At 36.5% G+C, this 25749-nt stretch overlaps 1 protein-coding gene across 1 annotated transcript in view; it reads right to left on the reverse strand.

Annotated features, from left to right (window-relative positions):
* The window catches only part of CUNH8orf34 (chromosome unknown C8orf34 homolog), a 377142-nt gene that overhangs the window by 255338 nt on the left and 96055 nt on the right, over positions 1-25749 (reverse strand). The window contains 1 exon segment of the mRNA XM_032848426.1: positions 14677-14705. Within this exon segment, the coding sequence (XP_032704317.1) occupies positions 14677-14705 (29 nt within the window).

The raw sequence follows: 25749 nt of genomic DNA on the forward strand, positions 1-25749 counted from the left end.
AAATTAACTGCAAGGCTAAAGAATCATGGGGAGAAAGCCATGAGTTCTGTGCTTTGCTTTCTCCTCCTCTGGAATTCCGCTGCTCTCCTTGGTATTAAAACTGCACTCCTTGGTAGGTGAACTTGGTCCTGGCTGGGTTTCTTGTTGATCTTCTGGGGGAGGGGCCTGTTGTATTGATTCACAAGTGTCTTTGCCCCAGTCGGAGTTGCACCACCGTTACCCGGGGCCGGGCTGAGTAATCCGCTCGGGTTTGCTTTCAGGAGCTTTTGTTCCCTGAGCACTTTCCGTAGAGTTCCGGAGGACGGGAATGAAGATGGCGGCCTCCCAGTCTCCGGCCCGGAGGAGCCGAGAGCCCGGGGCCCCACTCCTCAGCGCGCCCTCAGAGAACATAGCTCAATTACTCCCGTCACCCTGGCCTTTGGCTGCGCTCCAATCTGACCGAGCCTGGGACCGGTTCAAGGTAACCCCAAGCTTAGAGCTCACTCCTTGGCTCTGTCTCTGTAGCCGGCTTCCCCGTTCTAATACCTGCGAGCTCTGCGACACTCAGACACCCCCGATCCTTCTGTGACCCTGCGGGACCTGAGGCCACGCTGACCCCCCGTGGGCTTCACCCCGGTTAAGCCTCTGGAGCGATGTCCCTCAGCAGAACAGACTTTTAAAAGTCCCGATTTTGTGCTCCATTGCTCTGCCGCTTGCCGGGAGCCAGCCCCTCCCCCCGCAGTCTATCTTCCCGTCGTTTTGGATTCACTTCTCCGCCAGTCCTACCTTTCAGAAAGTGGTTGCTTTTCTGTTTCTAGAATTGCTGTTCTTCTCTTCGATCTCCAGTTGGATTTGTAGGTGTTTGCAATCTTTAGATAAGCTATCTAGCTGATCTCCAGCACCTGAAGTAGTCTCAGCCTGCTACTTCTCCGCCATCTTGACTCCTCCCCCCAAGAAACCATTTTTCATTAAAATGTTTGATGACAGCTAGTGTGAGCAAGGATCAGGAGCAAAAGGTATTATTACAAACTGTTGGTGAAAGTGTAAATGATACAACCTTTAGAAATTCTGCATTACCTAGTAATGTTAAAAATGCACATGCCGCATGGGTAGATTAATTAAAGTTCATTTGGTTGCGTTTTTCTCTTTCCGTCCAGATACATTTTCATTCTTCAGTTAATTTCAACATTTCCTGTCTCTCTCCTAATTCTAAGCTGATTATGTTGCTTCTTATTTCAATGGGAAAATGAAAGCAATCAGAAGAGAGTTTGTTTATCTTTTCATCAACAAACTCACTAGCTATTAGCATTCTTGTCTACAGTGACAAAAGATGAACTGTCATTTCTCCTTTTCTAACATATAGAAGGTATTCTAATCGTACAGTGAATTAAAAAATGACAAAACTTAGGTAACATGATTCAATTGTTCATAATGTTTTGTCAACATCACTAGTTATTGGCATATGTAAATGTAAATCAAGACCACAATGAAATACTACTTCACACCCATGAGGATGACTATAAGTGAAAAGACAGGTACTAGCAAAGATATGGAGAAATTGGAACCCTCACATTTGCTGATTGGAACATAAAATGGTGCTGTCACTGTGAAAAATAGTCTGGCAGTCTCTCAAAGAGTTTAACAGAGTAGCATACAAGCCAGGATTCCCATCTCCTACAGATATGCCCAAGAGAAATGAAAACACACATCCACACAAAACTTCTACATGAATATTCAGAGAAACACTATTCATAATAGTTGAAAAGTGGAAACAACTCAAATGTCCATAAATTGATGAATGAATAAACAAAATTATTCACTAACAAAAAAGAATGAGGTACTGATAGGAGCCACAGCATCGCTGACCCTTGAAAACATTACACTAAGTGAAAGAAGACAGTCACAAAACACTATATTTGTTTGACTGCATTTATATGAAATTTCTAGAATAGGCAAAGCTAGAGAGACAAAAGGCAAGTTAGTGGTTGTGTAGGGCTGAAGGACTGGGGGGATGAGAATGGATACAAAGTTTCTTTTGTCATCTTGTGATGACAATATTCTGAACTTAGGTTGTGCTAATATACTTTGAATGTAATAAAAACCAGTTTAGATTTTATTATATGAATTATCTTAATAAAGTTATTAAAAAATTCATTAAACCCATTTTAGCTTTTCCCCTTTCATGGTGGAGTACAGTATGTAGTATAAGGAAAAGCATGGATTTGGAGTCATATGAACAATCAGAAGCCAGAGGGAAGTATTTACTCTAGATCTAAGTACTAATTCTGAGACCTTCAGCAAATCACTTAATCACTCTACCCTGTTTCCTTATCTGTAAAACAGGAAAAACACAATCACTTCATTGGACTGGTCCAAAAACTAAATTCAATAACACCTCAAAAAGCCCTTAGCATACATGCTATCCCTAACTAGGACCCAATACTCCCTCTTCTTCTCCCCCACTCTCTTCTGGGATTTAAAACATTTTATTCTTCATTATGGAAATTTTCTTACTAATACAAAAGTAGAAGAGCAAAATAAACCCCTTTGTAGTCACACATATTTTCATCAATAATCAATTCACAGGTAAACTCACTTCATCCTATCTCCATCTATGTCCCTTCCACAGCCCCCTTCCTTGCCCAGATCATTTCAAAGCAAATCCCATTCATTACATCATGTCATTTGTAAATGGTCAATTATTTACTCTAAGAAGAGTGCTTTTATATACAAATACCATTATCATATTCAACAATAAAGTAACGATATTCTTCAATATCAACAAAGATCTCATTGGTTTTCAATTTTCCTTGGTTATCTCAGGGAAATTGTTTGTTTGTACAAGTCAGACTCTATGCAAGACTTTATGTGCTATAAATTACTTTTAGGTCTCTTTCAATCTACAGGTTCTCCTATGTCATTTTTTTGTCCTGTAATTTTGTTGTTGTTGCTGTTGTTTAAAAAAATCCAAATTGTTTGTCCTGTGAGTTTTCCATGGTCTGGATTTTTCCCTTTACATCCCTGTGATGTGGCTTGAAATGTCCCTCTACCCTTTGTAATTTCTGTAAATTAGTAGTTAGTTTTGGATAAAGTTTTTGTTATTGTTGTTGTTCCAAGTATGGCTTCAGAGAGAATGGTTATGCATCAGTCCTCCTACCCCCTTATCTGTGGTTTTACTTTCTGTGGTTTCAGTTACCCGCAGTCAACTATGGGCCAGAAGTAGTTGATCCTTCTGACATATCATTAGAAGGTCAATAGCAGCCCCACAGAACACCACAATGCCCCCATCATTCACCTCACTTCTCACAGCACATATGTATTTTAACATCTCACATAATCACAAGAAGGGTGAGTACAGTATAATATTTTGAAGGAGACCACAGTCACATAAATTTTATTATAATATATTGCTATTGTTCTGTTTATTACTTATTGTTAATCTCTCTGTATAATTTATAAATTAAACTCTGTAATACATATGTATATGTAGGGAAAATATCATATATATAGGGTTTAAGTACTATCCATGATTTCAGGCCTCCTCTGCACTGGCATTTGGAATGTATCCCCCCCAGATAAGCGAGGTTGACAATTGTTCCATCGGGAGGCACATAACGTCTTGTTGACTCTCTTGACTGATGTTGGCAGCATTGATAATTATTGCTTAGATCCATTAATTCACTAAAGATTATCAAATGGTGACTAATTTTTAAGACCATATTCATTTATTTGCTGGAAAACTTCTGTCAAGAGAAAGTTCCTCAAATATTTGGTTACCCTGAAGTACAATTTGTATAGGAAAAGTAGATAAAATGTTTGATTCTTTCCCTTTACTTTCACCAGTTTTTGAAAGTAGTAACTTTGGCCTCCTAACATACTTTTAAGATTATTAATTTTGGGGTGAACATAAAAATTTTAAAATGTTAGCTATAATTCATTGCATTGCGGTTATTATTCTTATTCATGTTCAAATTTTCTCAAATCTTTCCAGTGGGAGACTATTTAAAGTTGGCTCCTGAGCTCTTTTGACACAGCCAAGTGGTCTTTCACACGTTCTTTTCTGGCATGACAGGATATTTTAGGCTCATTTTGTTTCCAACCCAGAATCAGCCATTATTCCAAGAGACTCAGATTCATTTTAGTGAGAAATATATTTTAAGACTAGATTCTGGACACTTGGACATACTTGTTATTTTGGGGCCAGTAATAGCGTACAGATATAAGAAATATGTATGTTTTAAATATTTTATTTTGACATAATTCAGGACTACAAAAAAGTTGAGAAAAGAAAAAAAAAAAGAATTTCTGTATACTTTTCATCCAGATTGCCCAAATGTTACTGGAATAATGTCAATATTGTTGGTTAATATTTTGCTTTATCATTTTCCTTCTCTCTTTTTCAGATTTAAATATAAAATTTGCCCAGAGCCCTTTGGAGGTAAGTTACAGATACGATACTCTTTATCCCTAAACACTTCAGGGTGTTATTTCCTAAAAAGAAGGATGTTTCCTTATGTAACTACAGTATATATATGTAACTACAGTAGTTAACATAAATACAATACTAATATATGAACCTTGTTTAAATTTCCTCATTTGAATAAACTTGCTCATGGCAATAAAGAATCCTACATCATATATGACATTGACTTTTCAAATTCTTATTGTTGTTGCCTAATCTCCTTTAATGTAGAATAGTTTTCAGTTTGACATTTCTGACCCTTATGTTTTTTGAAAATATGGGCCACTTATGTTTTTTAGGAGGTCCCTCAATTTGTCTTTTTCCAATGTTTCCTATGATTACAGTCAGTCATGCATTTTGGGCAAGAATGACACAGAAGTGATATAGTCCTTTCATATCAAAATGCATATGATACTGATTTGTCTAATCACAAGTGATACTAACCTTGGCCACTTGGTTAAGGTGATGTCTTTCATGTTTCTCTATTGTAAAGTTGTTACTTCTCTCTTATTAATTATCTTCTGGGGAGTAACTCTGAAACTATGTAGATAACCTATAATTCATCAAAATTTCACTAATTTTAACATCCTTTTCCGACCCTTCCCTACATCAATTACTATGATGGCTACCAATTTGTAATTTTCTAATTTCACCATTCCATCTAAATTTTATTTGTTGGTACTCTACTGTGAGAAAGAGCTTCCCCCTCACCTCCATATGTGTATGTATGTATGTATATATGTAGGTATATCAGAATGGGTATATGGATCTCATTCAAGGGGTTATAACATATTAGTATCATTATTTTTAGGTTCTAAAAAGTTCCTAGAAGGAGCTCCTACAAGTAGGCTCCTGAGTCTTTTTGAAATATTCCATCATTCTTTGATTGCATCTTACTTCCTGACACTAAAAGATAATCCAGACACAACGCATACTTTTTTTTTTTTTTTTTTTTAGATTTTATTTATTTGACAGAGCGAGATCACAAGTAGATGGAGAGGCAGGCAGAGAGAGAGAGAGAGAGAGAGGGAAGCAGACTCCCTGCTGAGCAGAGAGCCCAATGCGGGACTCGATCCCAGGACCCTGAGATCATGACCTGAGCCGAAGGCAGCGGCTTAACCCACTGAGCCACCCAGGTGCCCACAACACATACTTTCTTGGCTGCAGCCCTAGATTCAGGCATTTCTCCAAAGAGCCCTTGTTCCTTTTAATAGAGAATGATATTTAGAAAAGAGCATCTGCTCTCTAGTTGTGCTCAGTGCCAATGAAGAGTGTGTTATACTGAACTAGTGAATCATTGAACATTATATCAAAAACTAATGATGTACTATGGCTAATTGGTTTTCAATAAAAATAAAAATAAATTTTTAAAAAGTATTTTTTCAAGTTTTTATTAAATTCCAGTTAATTAACATATAATGTAATATCAGTTTTGAGTGCAGAATTTAGTGATTCATCAAAAAATTGTGAGTTCTTAATGATACTTCCTCTTCAAAACAGGACTATAGGATTTTTGCTTAATATTCATTCTACATCTGTATTTCTTTTTGTCTATGCCAAAAATTCTGGTTCTTAAGGATATCAACATAATTACTTCTTTGCCATATCACACAAGGCATAGACAATAATCTCTTTATAATAATGCCAACACTCTCCCTCAATGACACGATTGCCAAAAACAGCTTAAGAGTGTACTGCTGTTCCCTCTGTCCTTAGGGAACAGAGAATGATCAAATCACTGTGTTTATAATGACGTAGAATAATTCATCTCAGTGTTTTTAACACCATCAACCTGAAACACAGTTGTGCTGATTTGTTTCATTTTTCTTTTGATTATTAAAAATTGTTGTTTTAAAAAGATTTTGTTTTAAAATTATATATTTAAGTGGTCCCAAAAGCATGAATATTCAAAGGTCTAAGAAATCAAGCCTCTAACTCTAACCTCTCTCTACACATTTCTATAGGTAACTTTTAAAAAACAATTGTGTGTGTGTGTGTATTTTACAGTATGACAGATTTTGCTCTTGTTATTTTGGTTTTAATATAATCAAATATGTATCTATATTTTCACTACACTTATTCAGATAAATGCTAACATACTTATAAATACATTTCCTCTTCTTGCCTCTTTCATTTAACAATATATGCTGGGAATTACTCTGAATTCTCTATAGAGATATTCTTTCATTTTTACAACTATATAGTATTCTATTGTGTGGAGGTATTATAATGTATCCAGTATTTTTCTCTTAATAGACACTTAGCGGTTTTAAATTTTTGCTATTAAAATAGCATGACAAGGTATAACATCATGCATAAGTCTTTTTTGTATTTTTGCCATTGTGTCTTTAGAATAGATTCAAGGAACTAGGCTCATTTGATCAAAAAGTATTGCACATAAGCTTTTTAAAATACTGGAAGTTTTCCCTGTGTAGTATTTGTACCATTTTGCATTCTCATCATTAATGTCTGAAAGTGCCTATTTCCTCACAGCCTCACCAGAAGAGTATTTTTTATTATATATATTTTTATTATGTTAGTCACCATACAGTACATCATTAGTTTCTTTTTCCATTTTATTTCATTTTTTTCAGTGTTCCAAAATTCATTATTTATGCACCATACCCAGTGCTCCATGCAATACGTGCCCTCCATAATACACACCACCAGGCTCACCCAACTCCCCACTCTCCTCCCCTCCAAAACCCTCAGTTTGTTTCTCAGAGTCCACAGTCTCTTATGGTTTGTTTCCCCCTCTGATTTTCCCCATCTCACTTCTCCTCTCCACCTCACAATGTCCTCCATGTTATTCCTCAAGCTCTACAAGTGAAACCATATGATACTTGACCCTCTCTGCTTGACTTACTTCACTCAGCATAATCTCTTCCCATCCCATCCATGTTGATACAAAAGTTGGGTCTTCGTTCTTTCTGATGGAGGCATAATACTCCATTGTATATATGGACCATATCTTCTTTATCCATTCATCTGTTGAAGGGCATCTTGGTTCTTTCCACAGTTTGGCAACTGTGGCTATTGCTGCTACTCATTAGTTTTTGATGTAGTGTTCCATGATTCATTGTCTGCATATAACACACAGTGCTCCATGCAATATGTGCCCTCCTTAATACCCACACCAGCTCACCCACCTACCCAAAACCCTCAGTTTGATTCCCAGAATCCATGGTCTCTCATGGTTCATTTCCCCTTCTCATTCCCCCCTTTATTTTCCCTTCCTTCTCCTAATGTCCTCCATGCTATTCCTTATGTTCCACAAATAAGTGAAACCATATGGTAATTGTCTTTCTCTGTTTGACTTATTTCACTTAACAAAATCTCCTCCAGTTCCAACCATGTTGATGCAAATATTGGGTATTCATCCCTTCTGATGGCTGAGTAATATTCCATCATACATATGGACCACATCTTCTTTATCCATTCATCTTCTGAAGGGCATCTCGGCTCTTTCCAGTTTGGTTATTGTGGACATTGCTACTATGAATGTTGGGGTGCATATGACTCTTCTTTTCACTATATCTGTATCTTTGGGGTAAATATCCAGTAGTACAATTACTACAACTACAGGGTAGCTCTATTTTTAACTTTTTGAGGAACCTCCCCACTGTTTTCCAAAGCAGCTGTACCATCTTGCATTTCCACCAGCAGTGTAAGAGGGTTCCCCTTTCTACACATCCTCTCCAACATTTGCTGTTTCTTGCCTTGTCAATTTTTGCCATTCTAACTGATGTAAGGAGGTATCTCAATGTGGTTTTGCTTTGAAGAGTATTTTAACTAACTTGGGGATTTTAAAAAATCTGACTGGTAAGAAGTAGTGTTTACTTTGCATTTCTCTTATTCTGAATGAGGTGCTTAGCATATTTTCATATGATTAAGAAACATTATCATCTTTTTTCTGTGAACAATCTATTCATATGGCTCATTTTTAGTGGAATTTATTCTCTATTTTTAGACATTTCCTATAATTGGGGTTATTAAGCTTTGCCTGTGATATAAACTGCAAATATTTTTCCTTGATTGTCACTTCTCACATTTTATTTTTTGAGAGACAGGTTTTCAAGATAAAACATAAACAATAATTATACTGGTGGTCTCACTTAATCTTAGGACCATTGCTTGTTATAAATCAAACATATGGCCAACACAAGATTTATAACAAATGTAAAATATTTTTTCATTAGGATAAAATGGCATAACCTTGAGATTAGCTCAAGGTCTAGAATATAGTATGTACTAAATAGTTTATTATTATATCCATTTTTATTATTATTACACCTATTTAAAGATTCAAGGACTAGAAACTCAAGCTGTCATTCAATAGTTAACAAAAGTTAGTTAAATGAGTTGTCTAAATGATGTGTTGTCTAAAAGCAATCCAAACTGTCTATAACTCTAAATACTCTAAAATGTATCTTTTACTTAAGCCAGAACACCAGGGAGCCCTGGTCCCAAACCCCGTTATTTAGACTTCCTGTGGAATTGTTCCAACTAAACTTTGCTTTTGTATTATGACACCTGTCTAGGGCAGCAGACATCACTCAAAGAATGCCTATGGAACTAATGGTCTTATTTACTGTAAGAATACATTATTTTAAACTAATGCAGAACAAATGAACTTCCTAAACCATTTTTAAGTATACAGTTCAGTAATGTTAAGTACATTCATGATGCTGTCCAAACAAACGCTGACCGGACATTTCATCTTGTGAAACTGAAGCCCTATAACCATTGAATAACTCCCATGTCCCACTCCCCTAGTCTCTGGCAACTATCATTGTACTTTCTGTTTCTATGACTTTGACTATTTTAGATATCTTGTAGAACTGGAACCATATAGCATATGTCTTCTGTGACTTTTTTTTTTCACTGCATAATGTCCTCGAGGTTTATCCATGTGGTAGCATATGACAAGATTTCCTTCCTGTCTAAGGCTGAATAATATTCCATTGTATGTGTATATCACATTTTGTTTATCTATTCATCCATCAGTGGACACTTGGTTGCTTCCACCTTTCGGTTTTTGTGAATAAGGCTACAATGAACATGGGATGTGCAAATATCTTTGAGATCTTGCTTTTAATTCTTTTGGATATGTACCTAGAAGTAACTGTTGGATCATCTTATAATTTTATCTCTAAAGTTTTTAAGAACTGCCATACTGTATTCCATAGTGACTGCATCCTTTTACATTCCCATCAACAGTGTGCAAAGATTCCAATTTCTCTACATCCTTATCCACTTATTTTTTGGGGTTTTTCTGATAGTAGCCAACCTAAGTGTTTGAGATGATATCTCATTGTGGTTTTGATTTACATCTCTCTAATGATTAGTGATATGGGGATCTTTTCATATATTTGCTGGCTATTTATATATCATCTTTAGAGAAATGTTTATTCAAATTCTTTCCCCATTTAAAAATCAGGTTATTTGTTTTGTTGTTGAATTGCAGGAGTTCTTTATATATTCTGGGTATTAACCTCTTAAAATATATATATATATATATATATATATATATATATATATATAATTGCAAATATTCCTCATAATCTGGAAGTAATTTTTGCACTCAGTTGATTATATCCTTTGGTGCACAGGAGCATACAAAATTTTTAAGGATATTATTGATACATTAATATTAATATTACTTGATATATCCACTTCATGAGGATAAATAGGAGATATTTTTCTTAAGATTCAATAGTAGGAATAGTTAGTTTTCCTATGAACAACTGGTTTGCTATGATCCTGTGAGTGGTGATGATGCCAAGTGACAAAAAAGCTCAATTGTGGCTCAATTAGAATGATGATATTGAGCCTCAAGACTGCATTTTGTGCAGGGGACTCATATCTATGCTCTGTTCCCTTTGAAATGATTTTCCCAAATATTCCTTTTAAATGTTTTATATTTTAGATAGTTTAGCAATCTGCCTAAAATTATTTTTGAGTGGGAGAGAAACTGATGCTATTTTCAATAGTTACTAAAACCATAACATTTCACAGAGAAGGAAAATAAGCCCAGCGGCTATAAATAACTTTCTGAAGTCCACATAATTAGTAAAAGAACAGGAGCCAAGGTTCAATCCAAGGTTTACCTTATGGATTTTTCCAAAATATCAGGCAATTTCTTCAAGCAGTGAACAAAAATTTCCATAATATGAGACAAGAAGTGTCACTTGTGATGTGGTTGATATATCCTCTAAGAAGTCAGAGGAGTGAGATCACTTTCTGCAAGAGTGATCAGGGAAGGCTTGAGCTTGAAAAATGGAAAAGTTAGGGAGAGGGGAGGGAATGACAATGAGCAAAATTGTAGAAATAAACAAAAAATATGACTTAGAAGTACTGTAGTCCAGCTGCCTAACACTATTCCTTATTGAGCGCAAGACAGACTCTGAATAGAGAGAAGCAAAGCATTAAATATAGATTTGAGTGACAAAATGGAGCCTGTTTATTCTGGTGTTATAAATTTGGACTTAATTTGAAGTAGCAGGGAGTCAAGGAAAATTTTTAGCAGGATTCTCTAAGTAAGTTTCCCTAGAACCAGAGGCTAAAAAAGTGATATATTCATAGGGTCTCTCAAGTGAACCTGTAAGAGAGTAAAGTAAGGAAAAGACAGGGGAAGAAAATGGGCAAATATATGGGTTTGGGCAAAGTCTACTCACAGCCTGATCTCATAAGGATCTGGAAGGTAAATGACAAGTCAGGGTCTTATTTCAGTCAGTCTCTAGCTGAGGGCCAACCCAGGCATCTCTGGGCAGGATGGCTCCCAATGGATTGAAGCAATCCTCAGGAAAAGGAGTCCAAAAGCACCCAACCCTCACAGCAACTGAAGGACTGGTCACACTGCCCCCGTGAATGAAAACTAAGCAGGCACCAGCCATGGCATTTTAAAGGATGAACTGGAATGGTAGCAGCCTGAAGAATTAGATACAGATATGAAAGGTCATATTATCTGAACCTGAACAGTGGATGTGAAGCAAAATGACAGCTTCCCCAGAATATCCACATCCTTACCCCCAACCTGGGAATATGTTACATTAAATGGCAAAAGAGACTTAGCATGATTAAGGTTAAAAATGTTAAGATTCAATTATACAAATTAGCCAGGTGGCCCCAATATAATCACATGATCCCACAAAAGCAGAAGCTTTTCCTTGCTACAGTTAGCAAGAGATGAGATGTTTAGGTTTTGAAGATGTAGGAAAATAACAATGCACCAAGATATAGAGCAGCCTCCAAGAGCTGGAAAAGGCAAGATTTCCCCTGGAACTTTAGGAAGGAATGCAACCCTATGATACATTGATTTAAGCCCAGGGAGACTCATGTTGAACTTCTGAACTATAGAAACATAAGATAATAAATTAGCATTCTTTTCATTTGTTACAGCAGCAATAGGAAACCAACAGAGAGGAAGGACAAGACTAATGAATAAGAAATTGATAGAATTCCCACAACTAAAAATAAAAGCCTTAAAGCTAACATTAGCCTCTGTTTTATCTTACTGTTTCCATTTTAAGTAAAATTAATCATTCTTACTACGTTCATCAGAATTCACAAACTTTAAAACCCACAAGAAAAAAAAATAATAAAAAAAAATGACCATTGAATGTAATTGGAATAGAATATAAATGATTGGTACTTTATAAAGGTTAAGAAAAATAGATCTTTAGAAAACCCCCCAATCTTTTAATAGAAGATTAAAAGGAAGAAATTAACTGATAGTTATTATTACATTAGAGACATAGGTATCAGGTCAACGCAAGTTGTAAATCATTCTGTTTGGTGTTTTTTTCAGTATCTGAGATTCACATTTTCTTACAGAGAAATATGTAGGACTGTGAGCTCCACGGTCAGCAGAGAGCGCCATGGGGCCACCTCTTCTCAACCAAAGCTGCTTTCCAGGCAGGCAAATTTAAGAGTGAGCGGCTATGGCTCTGGCAGTCTGTTTGCCTTTCATTATCTGGAACTCTTAAAAAGTTAGGTATGAGAATGGAAACAATTTCTTTACACCAAAATAAGTATTTTTAAATAAAAGTTTACTTATTACAATTATTGACATCTTCCCAATAAAAATAAAAAATACTAAATCTATAATAAATTTCAGCAATTTCCATGAAGTCTTCAAAAATAGGAATATCAGGTAAGTAAATGAAAATCAGCAGTGTATGCAATGTAGTTAAATAGAAACTCCTCTCAGCTAGTACTTGGAAGAGAGAGGGTTTCGGTATGGATGTGTCCTGAAGATCAAGTATCATGGCAACCCCTGAGGGTGAGGGTGAAATCTATTTTCACTTGAAAGAACAATTTCTATATTCTTTAGCTCACCAAAAAGGTGTAGACACCAACTCTACTGCTAGTTAGAACCCAGAAGAAAGCAAGGACAAGGGCCAAGCAAAATCATACAAGCTCATTTATGGATCAGGCAGCCAGGGCTTTGCAGAATATACTGGAAAGAGCAAGTGAACCTAGAAATAGAGATGATGAGGTCTTTGTACTTTAAGTGAACACAGAATAAAAATGAAGGAGCAGAGTTTATGAAATTTCTACAAGTTGTAAGGAAGGTCATGGTGTAAGAAGGAGACCAGATGGGGCAAAGTCAATGATGGACACACAGAGGAAGAAGACTAGAAAAGCAGGACAAAGCCAAGAGACCACATCTGCCACTTTTTCTGCTTGCTATTAGTTTAGTCAAGGTCTAGTTTTGCACAGAGTTGGTACATATATAAATTAATTTTTAAATATGATGGTTTATTAACTCAATACTTAAAAGTATATTGGTGAATTTAACTTTTTAGTCAAATAGCAATGTATTTTTAGGGGACAAAATTCAAAAGGTATAATCCTATTTAGAATAGAAGAGTACTGACTTTATTGTTTTTGTAAAAATAATACAATTATTACATTATAGCTTATTATTTTAAAATGTAATGATTTATAGAATTCCATTTTTTGTGTAGTACTTTCTATCATTCTCTTTCTATGTATCTAGCCACCAAGCCAGCTATAATATGCTTCTGTTTAAAGAGATATTTGGGTCAATATTCACCAAATATTCATGGCTATTTCTAGATGCTTTGCCCTTTTCCAATTACATATCTGAAATCAGTTTTTTTTTCAGCTGAAACAACATATCATAACACAATGAGTGCAGAAGTGGTTATGAAAATTCAGAAGTTTCCAACTAAGCCAGGCATTAAAGAGACTTTAAAAAAAAATGTAAATAATGTAATATTCTTACAAATACCTTGTTTTGGCAAATAAAGTATTTTCCATAAAAAATGTTATCTTTGTTAATATAATGGTTTTATCACTGTTATTTTTTAAATAAACAACATGTAAATTTTTTAGTAGCCTTAATTTCTTACATGGTAAATACTGATAGATGTAATCTACACTAACTAAAGGCTCTTGAGGTCCCTGTCGTAAGAGCGTAGAGGGGTCCTGAGACAAAACCAAACAAAACAAAAATGAGTACTTCTATCCCAATGACTCCTAAATGTATAACTAAGTCAAATCTCTCATGAGTAATAGCGCATATAAATATGCTTAACAGACAACTCAAAATAAACAAGCCAAAAGAGAATTCTTAATGTTACTGCAATCTGCCTAGTGTGCTTTCCCCCAGTTTTTCCAATTTGGGTAAATGGCACTATAGTTTACCTAGTTGCTCCTCTCCCAAACCCAGGAATGAATCATCATTGACTGATTTCTTCTACAACTCCCCACATCGGATACACTTAACAAGTTCTACTGACCCAAGTGTTAAAATATATTCCTAATTATGTCACTTCTCACCACCTTCATAACTATCACCCCGGTGAAGGCACCATCATATTCTCTTCGCATCTTGGAATTTAAAAACAAAACAATTGAGTAAGGTTTCCAAAGAATAGCTATAAAAAAATACAAGTGTCTTCCATATGCTCACCTTCATCATAAGATACAGAAAAAAATACTTTATATATTATTAGTTTTCCTTTTTTCAGTTTAGTGATTCAGTGATTCACTTTTCTCTAACCAAACTCTAAAACTCCTGACTCTAAAGAGTAGTGATATAGAGCCTTCATACGATAACTTTCATAAAAGAATCAAAGCATGTAACTGAAAGTTTTGAAAAGTTAGCACCAATAAATTATACTTGAACACTTTCTATGTTTCAGAAAGTCTTTCATTTAGACAGTGAATTAAAATGGAAATTCTATATTTTCTTTTCAACTTACCTTATCGAGTTCATCTGAAATTGCAATACCTGGGATTCAAAAGAGATGTATAAAAAAAGTTTTAGAAGCAGTCTTTAACAACCCAATGTTAGAAACAAAAGCAAAAGTTCCATTTGTAAAATTAGTACATTTTCCATTCTATTTTTGGCTTTTATTAGTGCTTCAAGATAATGTGGTATATCCTTTCTACTAACAAATTAGGAATTTAAGTCAACTGTAACAACACAAAGTGTTGAACAGTGCAAATGCGCAACAAAAACAAAACAAGTACCATACTGCTTGCAGACTGCAAAATGCAGAGCAAACATGCAAAGACAAGTGTAGAGATGTTGTCTTTATGTTATAATGACAACCAAGTACAGCTTAGCATGTTACAATTTTGTTCCTTCTGAAGAATTGATTTAGACTCCTAGAGTGATAAAATATTATAGCAGAATAGTGGGTGGAGATCATTTATTTTAATTCCCTTATTCTATAGCTGAAAACACAGACAACAGAGCTTAAGGAATTTGCCCCATATTCCCTTAGGCTGACAGCTTCTTGAGCCAGTGGATGAATGATTCCTCCTCACAAGTTTGCCTTCAAATCATCCACACGTTTCTCACTGTTTATCGGTCTAATTTCTGTCTTTACTATTCCTCCAAAATTGGTCTAAGTCAGCAACATAAAAAGTTTTCATCCTTAATTTGTTTATTTGTGATAACAGGCTCTTTTAACCTCATTCTCCTCCTTGAAATGCTGCCCTCGCTCCTCATTCTCTTTGTCTTCTTCACAGGAGTCCTCTTCTTTGCGGGTAGGGAGTCCTTCCCAGAAATGCCTGGTATTCTTTCCTGAGCTTTCTTTTTCACTAATATACTTCCCGTGGTAATCTAACTCATACCAATGACATTTTTATTTCTCTATACGGTGATGACCAGCGAATCTTTATCCCCAGCATAGACCTTCCTGACCTGGTCGCTGAATTCCTGTGGGCATTTCAACCTCGACATGTCAGACTAAAGCCCTCATCCTCCCGTCTCCTCATTTCTTTTTTTGAACAATAGTTTGCCTGCAGCTGGACAGCAGCCATAGGGGCAGGGCCAGGAGCAGGCCCAGTCAGCCCTCAGGTTTGAGGCATGGGGTAAAGGGAAGCTAGTATCAAATCCCAGTGTAGGATGGGCCAAGAGACAAGGAAAGTCCTAAGGTTTGAAGTCAAAGGAAACACAGAGAAAATAAAAACAGATTGTAGCCAATATTCAGCAGGCTATAAATAAAGCCTAAGAAAGAATAAATTGGGTTGGAAAAAAGAACCTGCAAACAGTAGCAAGAAAATAAGTCTGAGGAAAAATCCCCTCACCTGATCAGGTACAGAATGTCTGTACAGAATGCCAGTACTTTGTTGGTTGCTATATATTATTTCGCTCTCCACTGACCTACTAAATCAGTTATACACAAAGTAGAAAAAGATACCCTACTTCATCTCGGTAAGCTGCACGACACTTCCCCTTGTAGATAAAACTAAAACATACATGTATCTGAGACACATTCTTCATCACAGTACTCTATGAAATCATTTTTTGGTAAAAGTTATTGGTAACTAAGAATTCTTATGTGTCACTACGCTAAAAGAGAGTCTAACTACCACTACTGGGATTTGGGGGTACCCAACTTCACAATTATTCAAGGACTCACTGTGTTATAAAGACAGCTCCTTCAAACAACTCAAGAAGACTTCACAAAGGAGCAGCACCATAGCTGGGGTGTGGAGTGAACCACAGTCCTGTGTAGGGGAGCATATGTGGACAGATGAGGGATCCCAAAGTTCTGGGCAATTACAAATATTTCTGAAAGCCTAACATAAGTCACATATTTATGAATGTTTGGGTTTAAAAAATATACACAAATATGAATGGCACTTAGAATGACTCCAATTTCAAGCTAATACAGGAATTTTAGAGTATCAGGTGGTTTATGTCATAGTCTATGGATGATTTAAATTACATTATTCTGGTTTATAGAAGACAAATACATATTTTAAATGCTTGTATTTACATTTATTATAGTACAAAAGAAGTGTTCCTTTCCAACGAGTTCAAGATTAAAATTGAACATACGGTATAAAAACAAATATTTAAGAGCCTTAGTCTATTTTAAAAAAGAAAGAACAAAGATATATTTAAAAAAAAAACTCTTTTCTCCTCCAAAGTCATAAAGCTTAGATATTTAGAATTAAATAATGCATGATTCAAGTGACTCGGATTTTTTAAACTCTCTTGATTTTTTCAACTTTCTGCATTAATGCCCTTGGCCCTGCAATGAGTTTTCTCATTTGATTGTTAGAAAGCGTTCAGTTGATCCTTAAGTTTTTTACCCCTCATATTTATTTTTTTATTTATTTATTTACTTACTTATTTATTTATTTATTTACTTATTTATTTATTTAATTATTTACATATTTATTTATTTATTTACCCCTCATTATTCATAAAGATAATAGTAATACTTCACCTATCTAGAATGTAGCCAAGAACCAGCAAGTAAGTCAAAAGGCCTTTGAATAGTGAGAATAGCCGGCGGCACTTGTGAGCTAACTCTTTGCAGCCTCTGTTCATGGTCCATCACTCTTGATTTTAGCATACATCAGGAGCTCTTTTGCAAGACAAAGAAATATTTGCCAGTGGAAACTGGTGATAAAGAGAAGGTTGTTATGAAGAGATATTAAAGAATGATGAAGTGACAGATCCCAGAATAAAACTCAAACTAGGTAAACAGGAAACTTCATTTGGGAAAGGAATTATGCCTCTAATTGTTCCAGGTGTTTGGCCTTACATATTTTGTTCAAATACCTACTATTATATTTTCCTAACATTTACATATTTTGATGAATTTGCCCAAGAAATTACCTAAATGAATTTCCACTCTATTATATATATAGTTCTTTCCACTCCTTATTATTTATATCAAATTGCCTGGAAATTTTTCACTTTTTGTTATTTCCTTTTTTTTTTTAATTTTATTTACTTATCTGACAGACAGAGATCACAGGTAGGCAGAGAGGCAAGCAGAGAGAGAGGAGAAAGCAGGCTCCCTGCTGAGCAGAGAGCCCGACGAGGGGCTCGATCCCAGGACCCTGGGATCATGACCTAAGCTGAAGGCAGAGGCTTTAACCCACTGAGCCACCCAGGCACCCCTGTTATTTCATTTTTAATCAAAGCTTAAACTGATTAAAAGCAGTTGAAAGAATGTTAAAGAAATGCTCCTTTACAGAAGCATGAAGCCATGATGAGAACAATTCATATTGAAGAGCCAGGATTTTTCTCCTAGTGCCTAGCAGAGCATTCACAGATACTCCCTGAGAGAAGAATAACAATTTTTGGCCATTTCATTAACTCTTAAGAGCCATTGTATCTTAAGTCATATTTTTTCAGTTTATAGAAGCTGAGAAGTGGGGAACAGAGAAAATACCCTGGAAAATATGCAAGAAAAAATACAGTGGGTTGCTATAATATGTTGTAAGGAAAGAAGGCCTAGAGTTTAATTGTGGGACTTTTTATTTCCTTCTTTTTTATTATTTATTTTTTCAACAAATACAGCTTTTATATATTTAATTAACATATAATGTATGATTTGTTTCAGGGGTACAAGTCTATGATTCATCAATCTTACACAATTCACAGCACTCACCATAGCACATATCCTCCCCAACATCCATCAGCCAGCCACCCTATCCCTCCCACCCACACCCCCTCCAGCAACCTAATTATGGGACTCTTGATGCACACTGGCACATGTGGTCTTCCTTACAGGAAATACTGTACTATCAGAGTAGCCAAAGAGGCTTGGCTTAGGGTAGCAATGGGTGTCCACCTTATAAAAGTGGGCTGCCCATAAGAAACTGGGGAAAATGAGTTCCCTCAGAAACTAAGCTTCTCTTCTAGATAAAGAAACAAGGGCTCTGACAGGCATATCAGAGGTGGCTTCCTGGTTCTGCTGTAGTGCAAGCCCATCTGGATGAATTTCACTTGTGTCCTTCAGCCTGTGGGCATTTCCACTTATTCCAATCTCCAAAGAAGTCTCGATGGTATCAGAAATTTATGCCAAAACACAGTTCTCACATTTCCAGATGTGAGTTGTGCTCTATCAAGGAAAACACAGCTATCTGCTTTACTACGATGTGCATCTTCCCAGGTATCAACTTAGCCCTAGAGATAAAATTCAGTTGTAGCTACCAGAAATGGAAGGAGAAAATTTTCAAGAGTCTTTACAGCTTAGTCAGTGTAATTAATCCATGAGGGTAGGTCAGAATATTCGTATTGCATGAAATGGAATGAGCTATTTCTCCAAAATGTTTCCCTATGGAAAAAATCCAAACTGGTCCAAACTAGCTTGTGAGAACCAATTCTGCACATTTCTTCCCAACTTCTCATTGAGTACTAATTGCTAGCCTGAAATAAGCCACATTAGGAGTATTTACAGCATGGAAATTGGCAAATGCTACAAATTAGGGATTATTTTTTGAGTTAGTGTCCCAGGATACTACCAAGGAATGCACAGTGTTAAAGCAAATACCTATGTAAGCATCACACATACCAACAAATTGAACACTGTTGATACCTCAGAACTATACCTGACCATTTGCCAATTAAAACACTCTTTAGATAGGTTACTGACTGCTCTTAGAGCAAAGGGAGTTCCTGCTACAAAGTGAGGGATTCTATCTTCAATATCATTACCAAAGAAAAAAGTTAGGAAAAATTTTCTGTAAGGAGTTAAATAGTAAATACTTCAGGATTTTAAAGTTACATATGGTCTGTGTCATATCCATATATTTCTTCTTTTTTTTTAAGCAACCTTTAAAAATGTAAGAAATATATTTATTAGCTCATGGGCTACAAAGACCACAGGCTAGATTTGGCTCCCTGCTCAGAGTTTGCTGAGTCTTGTTCTAGAAACACATTCCAGCTTTTATCCTTGATTAATTGACTCTTTCAAGGATACTTCCAAACCTTCAGGGTTTTCATCAGGCCCCTACCCATCTCCTCACTATAAAAGACTTGTTACTTCTTCATAGCCTTTCTTACTCACTTCGTCCTTTATGCAACAAAGGTACAAAGTTTTCCTCTTACATACATGCTTCTCTCTCTTCATTCTTCTTTTACCTTAGCTTTACACATCTTCATTCTTCTTTTACCTTGGCTTTACCTTTCCATCCTTCTAGACTCCATTCAGACATAGTTTCGATCAGACGGGGCCTAAACCCCTTTGTTGGAAGTTCTTTTACACTCCCATAGGCCCTTCTAAGGCACCTTATATAAGGCTGTGAAATTCTGCTTTTCACACTTATCCCTCCCACTAAAAGGTAAACTTGAGGTCTGAGTGCCCATGTTAACCATCTTATAATTATGAAGACTGGATAAATCTATATGGCAATGAATGGACAAACAGTTCTCTATTTATCTGCTTCCATTCTCATTCACAGATTGTCATCCTCTAACTCCTCAGGCTGTTTGTCAGACAAGACCTCTTGGTATATTCATGACTGATGAACTAAAAAAGTCATTTGTTATTTTTTTCTTGGTGGAGTACAGATTGCTATTATCAGTCACGAAGCATAAATATCTGTCTTCTGTCCTTTTAACAGCTGGGCTCTTTTCCTTGGAAAAGTTCCAGTCAGTGTTTCTCATGAACTGCAATCTGTAGACTGACGTCTGGATGGACTAAAGATACTCATCCTACTGCTGCCTCACTTAAGAGAAAACTGCCAAAAGAAGCAAAAGCCTTGGGCTTGGAAAATGCTGGAAGCCCTGCTACCCTAGAAACAGAACTTTTCTAAGAAAAAGATTCTGTTGACCAATGTCATATAATATAGAACTACTGCTCTGTTACTTTTAGTTTATTATTTACCTACTCACTTATCTATTTTTAAGCATAACTCCTTAAATAGATAAGCCACAGTCAAAGCCAAAGAGCTCAGCAAACAAATCAAATCTACAAATACCAAACCCATCATCTGATATCAAAGGTCCACATGTAGAAAAGTGAAGAAAGAGTAAGGGAGGTGTCTCAGAGAAGAGGGATCAGGAAGAAATGGAATCACAGGTGGCACTTACTCAGCACCTCATAGCTGAGTTATGTGCTACGTGCTGAGGAAGGGCAGATGCAGAGTGGGGATGAGTGAAAAGCAGATAAAAACAAAGAAGTGTGTTCAGAGAAAAATATGGAAGCACAAAAAGGGGGCACCAAATCCAGTCAATAGAAGGACAGCAAAAGGAAATCATTTCGAAAGAAGTGGTATTTGAGCTGAGGGAGGAATAGGAGTAACTTGGTGGAAATGGAAGCCCTGGAGAGAAGTGACAGTGGCATGTGAGGGTACAGGGACAATGTAAGGAAATATGTGAAATGGGAAGAACTTCAGTAAGTGTGAAAAACTCCCATGTTGCTTGTACATAAATGGCTAGTCATGAGAGATGACACCAGAGACAGGATTAAGGGTCAGATCACTTGGCACCTTCTCTGAGGTTTTAAGGAGACACTGAATATCTGCAAGAAGTGGGTGTCAGGTTTTCACTTTAGATCCATCATAATGATCACAGTAAGGTATTGGAGGAACTGAGAAACAAGAGCCTGGGCAAGACTGGTTATTCATTCCTCAAGCCATTTCCATGGAGGACCTGTACACACACGTTATATTACATTTCCCAGCCTTATTTACAGCTAGTTGTGCATTGTGGTCAGATATAATGCACTACACTTCTACCCCTAGGCATTAGAAACCTCCCCCTTCAGCAGGACCCTTGGAGGTCACATACTCAAGAGGGCAGAATAGCAGGACGGAAGCAGTCTGCATCCCCAGCATACATCGTCGGGCTACTTCCTGAGTAAGAAAATACTTGTATCATATTAAGCCACAGAGATTTTGGCCATGAGACTACCCTACATAAGGTTATTGCAATCCAGCCAGCCACGAGCTCAGTAAGGGCAGGGATTGCATCTGTTCTCCTCTGTCCCAGGACAGGAATGAAATGGAACAAAACAGAATGTGCTGAATGGATAAACCAATGATCTGGTTGGTGATGCTGAGTGCAAACTTGGGAGTACTAATAGGGATGAATAGAATCAAACCCAAGATAGAGGGAAAAATGAACAAAATTTGGCAACTGATTATTTATGAACAGAAAGGAAGAGAAAGGAGCCCATAAGGGTTCCAATTTGGGTGACCTGGTAAGCAATGGTGCCATCACTTGAAGAACGGTATGCAGAAAAGAGGTCATGTTTGCAGAGAGATGAATGATCTATTTGGATACACTGAGTTTTAGACGGCAGTGGGATATCCAAGTGGAGATATGCTTTAAACATTTTATATAAAGTATAAACAGTCTGGATGGGCAATATATTCATCTGACTTAGCTGTGTAGAGGTCATAGTTAAAACTATGAGAGAGGATGACAATGGAAACAGACAGCATTTGAAAGAACAGAAGATGACAGGTGGAAGCAGCATTTAAAGTGGCCAGGAAGAAAGAATAGCACTGGCATGAAGCCTACAAGAAATGGTGTGAAGGGCATCCAAGATGATCAAATAAATAAGGGCCAGGTCCCAGAAAGTAGAAGATGAGCATCTGAAGAAAGACAGAATAATCAATGGTGTTAAAACTACCAGAGCAATTTTGTAAGATGAAGACTGGAAAAGTGTTCATTCAGTTTGACAATGAGGATTCAGTTCGTGTCCATAGTGAGAAAGGTTTCAACAGAATGATAGGTGCAATCACACAGCCACACTGAGGGAAGAAAGGAAGATGAGCAAGTGGAAATAATGAGTGTTCATTATTTCTTTTGAAAATCTGTATGAAAGAAGAAGAATTCTGATAATGTCATGAGGTAACTCAAATCCAAGAGAAGAGTTTTTATGAATTTGTTTTCAACATTAATTAGAGCTGTGGTATCCAATATGGTAGCCACTCATCACGTGGCTATTGAACATTTGGCTAGCTCAAATTGAGATGTGATGTACATCAAAATTCACAACTGATTTTGAAGGCTCAGTACCAAAAAAAAGCCAGTAATAATTATATGGAATACAAATTAAGCTTGTATTCCATATATAACTTGGATATAGTGGGTTAAATAAAATATTTTATTAAAATTAATTTCATAGGCTTCTTTTTGCTTTTTTGTAATGTGCCTGTTTGAAAATATAAAATCACACATGTGGCTCACATTACATTTCTGTTGGGCCATGCTTAGCTGGAGCATGTTACAGGCTATTAGGGATAAACAGTAGTAATATTAATAATATATGTGGTAGGCAGAATTCTAAGATGGCCCCCAACGTACACACCGGTGTAATCCTTTGAGTCTGCATGATGGGACCATCAAATATGAAAGGATAACACTCTTCTAACTTGGTTACTCACTGGTTAACTGAGTAAATCAGAAAGAGATTATCCTGGGTGGCCTTGACCTAGTCAGGTGAGCCTTTCAGGGAGAATGTTTCCCAGTACACTCAAAGAAGTAGTACTGAACTACCATTACGAGAAGATCACAAGGCAAGAACCTGAGAATGGCCTCTAGTTTTTAAGAGCAATCTCCGGCCAATAGCCAATGAGAAAACAGGGATCTAGCAAGGACTACATTTGACCAATGACCTGAATGAGCAGGGAAAGAGACCATAAAGCCTCAGGTGAGATCACAGCATGAACCAGCACCTTAATTTCAGCTTACCTTGACCCAGAGCAGAGGATTCAGCTAACCCACACCTGTACTGCTGAGTCACAGAAACTATAAGATAGTAAATTTTTATTTTTTAAAGCTACAAGTTTGTGGTAATTTGTTACACAGTAATAGAAATATAATATCTAACCTTTAATTAGCAATTATGATATACCAGGCACCATATGAAGCTCTTTAGAGACACACCATCTCATTTTATCTTCACAAAAACCTTAAGAAATAGGTGCCATTATTACTGCAATTCTGCAGAAAAGGTAACTGAGACAAAGAGAGGTTAAGAAATTTTCCTATGGCCACAAAACTACTATTAGGGGGACTAGAATTAGATTTCCACATAAAGAAAAGACAAAGCAACTAATGGAATAAGATCTCAGAAGACTGGGCAAGAACTGGGATCAACATCATGGGTGGAAAGCTTGGCCTTAAACAAGAGAAACACCTTCTCTGTTGATAATGAAAGGAGAAGGGCAGGATGGATGTGGATGCTCTTATGTGTGCAGATGGTAGAGGAGAACACATTCTACGCATTCCACAATTAAGCTTTTCTCTAAAGTTGGAGGAAAGCTAATTGCTAAAACAGTGAGACAGGGAATAAATAGAGGTGTGCATATTATTGTGTGGGTTTTTCATAGTTGCAAGAAGAGGGTAAAAAGGGAAGGACTGACCAAGATAAGTAACAGTGTTGAAAACCAAGAATTTGTAGGATAGTGTTCATGGGCCCTGCCATTCCTCCCTGGAGCTCTCAGCCTTACTGGTGAAGTGGAGCTGAAGATGGCAGCACTTATTCAAAGACGGGAATTTGACAAGGAGACATAACAGAAGGATGGAAACAATAGGGAAAGAGGATATTGATTAAAACTGGCCCAGAGTTCAGTCTGGGCCGGGGAAGAGGGAGAGCAGAGGTGAGGGAAAAAGATGAAAAAGAATGAAGGGAAAATACAACAGAGATACTCCTGTATACTGAAAGTCACAATGCAGGAAGAACAGAGTAAGTATAACAAAGAGCTAGAAAGTTTGCAAGTGGGTTGGGTGCCTGGGTGGCTCAGTCATTAAGCATCTGCCTTTGGTTCAGGTCATGATCCCAGAGTCCTGGGATTGAGTCCCCCGTTGGGCTCCCCACTCAGCAGGAAGTCTGCTTCTCCCTTTCCCGCTGGCCCTCCCCATTGCTCATGTGTTCTCTCTCCTCAAATAAATAAACAAAATCTAAAAAAAAAAAAAAAAAAGAATGCAAGGAGGTTGAACCAAAAACTATAAGTCATGAACACAATTTAACTTTGGAATATAAATTATAGATCATTAAAATGAAGACTTGTGAAAACTGGAGAGATTCTTGATGATAATCAGGGATAAATTACTTCATTTTAATGAAGAGGAAACTTAAGGAAGGAGGACAAATGGTATACTCACAACTGTAAGCGAGTAAAAGGCAGTGCAGGACCCATGGCATTTCTCACAGCAACACCTGCATCTATTCTATGTGACATACAGTATGGTCTCAAAAAAGGATAGAACTAAGACAGCAGAGAGTATATAATATTATGATATCTTAAAAAACACTTTAAAAAATGTGTACCTAACAATGACTGAATTTACAGTTTAATTACAAACTCAGACACATGTGTACATGAGTGTGTGTATGTGTGTGACTGAAGTATAGTTAAATGAGATGTTATTCAACAGAGAATTCAGAATAACATAATACATATATAATCCAAGACATTTATCTAATAGAAGTCATAATACAAGTGCACTACTCTTTCTTTCATTCTCTGGAAAAGTTTCCTAAAATTATTAATTATATATACACATGTCCTTATTCCCACAGGGCATTCTAGGGAGAAAAATTATTTATTTTGATGGACACTAGACCATTCCAAAGCAATAGTTACTAATAATGCTATCTCATACTTCTACTGAAGCACAAATCCCTGGCGATACTTTGCTAGGTTTTAGAATATGTCTTTCACCCAGGTAGAGAGTAGGCATAGAAAATGAGGTAGAAGAGAAATATCAAGACCTCTTAACAAATCTGTCCCTTTTAGACTGTGGTTTCTTGAAAAAGCTATTAAGTAAATTTAACCTGGCAAATTTAGCATATTCAAAACCAAGAAAAATCAGTGTGGATTAATTTTGGAATATGTATTTTATTCTTTTATATCAATATCCAAAGATAAATGCTTATATCTATATTCACATTTATACCCATATCTACATATACATATATCCACATGTATCCATATTCATATCCATATGCATATCTGAATATTACAGAAATATGACCAGTCATGACCAAAGATGAATAGACGCTGTTATTCTGGGGGTGATTATAAGTCCATTTTCCTTCTCTCCATTAAAGAAGAATTAC

The sequence above is a fragment of the Lontra canadensis genome, unplaced genomic scaffold, assembly GCF_010015895.1.
Source record: "Lontra canadensis isolate GAN:19392208 unplaced genomic scaffold, GSC_riverotter_1.0 scaffold203, whole genome shotgun sequence".
Classification (NCBI taxonomy): domain Eukaryota; kingdom Metazoa; phylum Chordata; class Mammalia; order Carnivora; family Mustelidae; genus Lontra; species Lontra canadensis.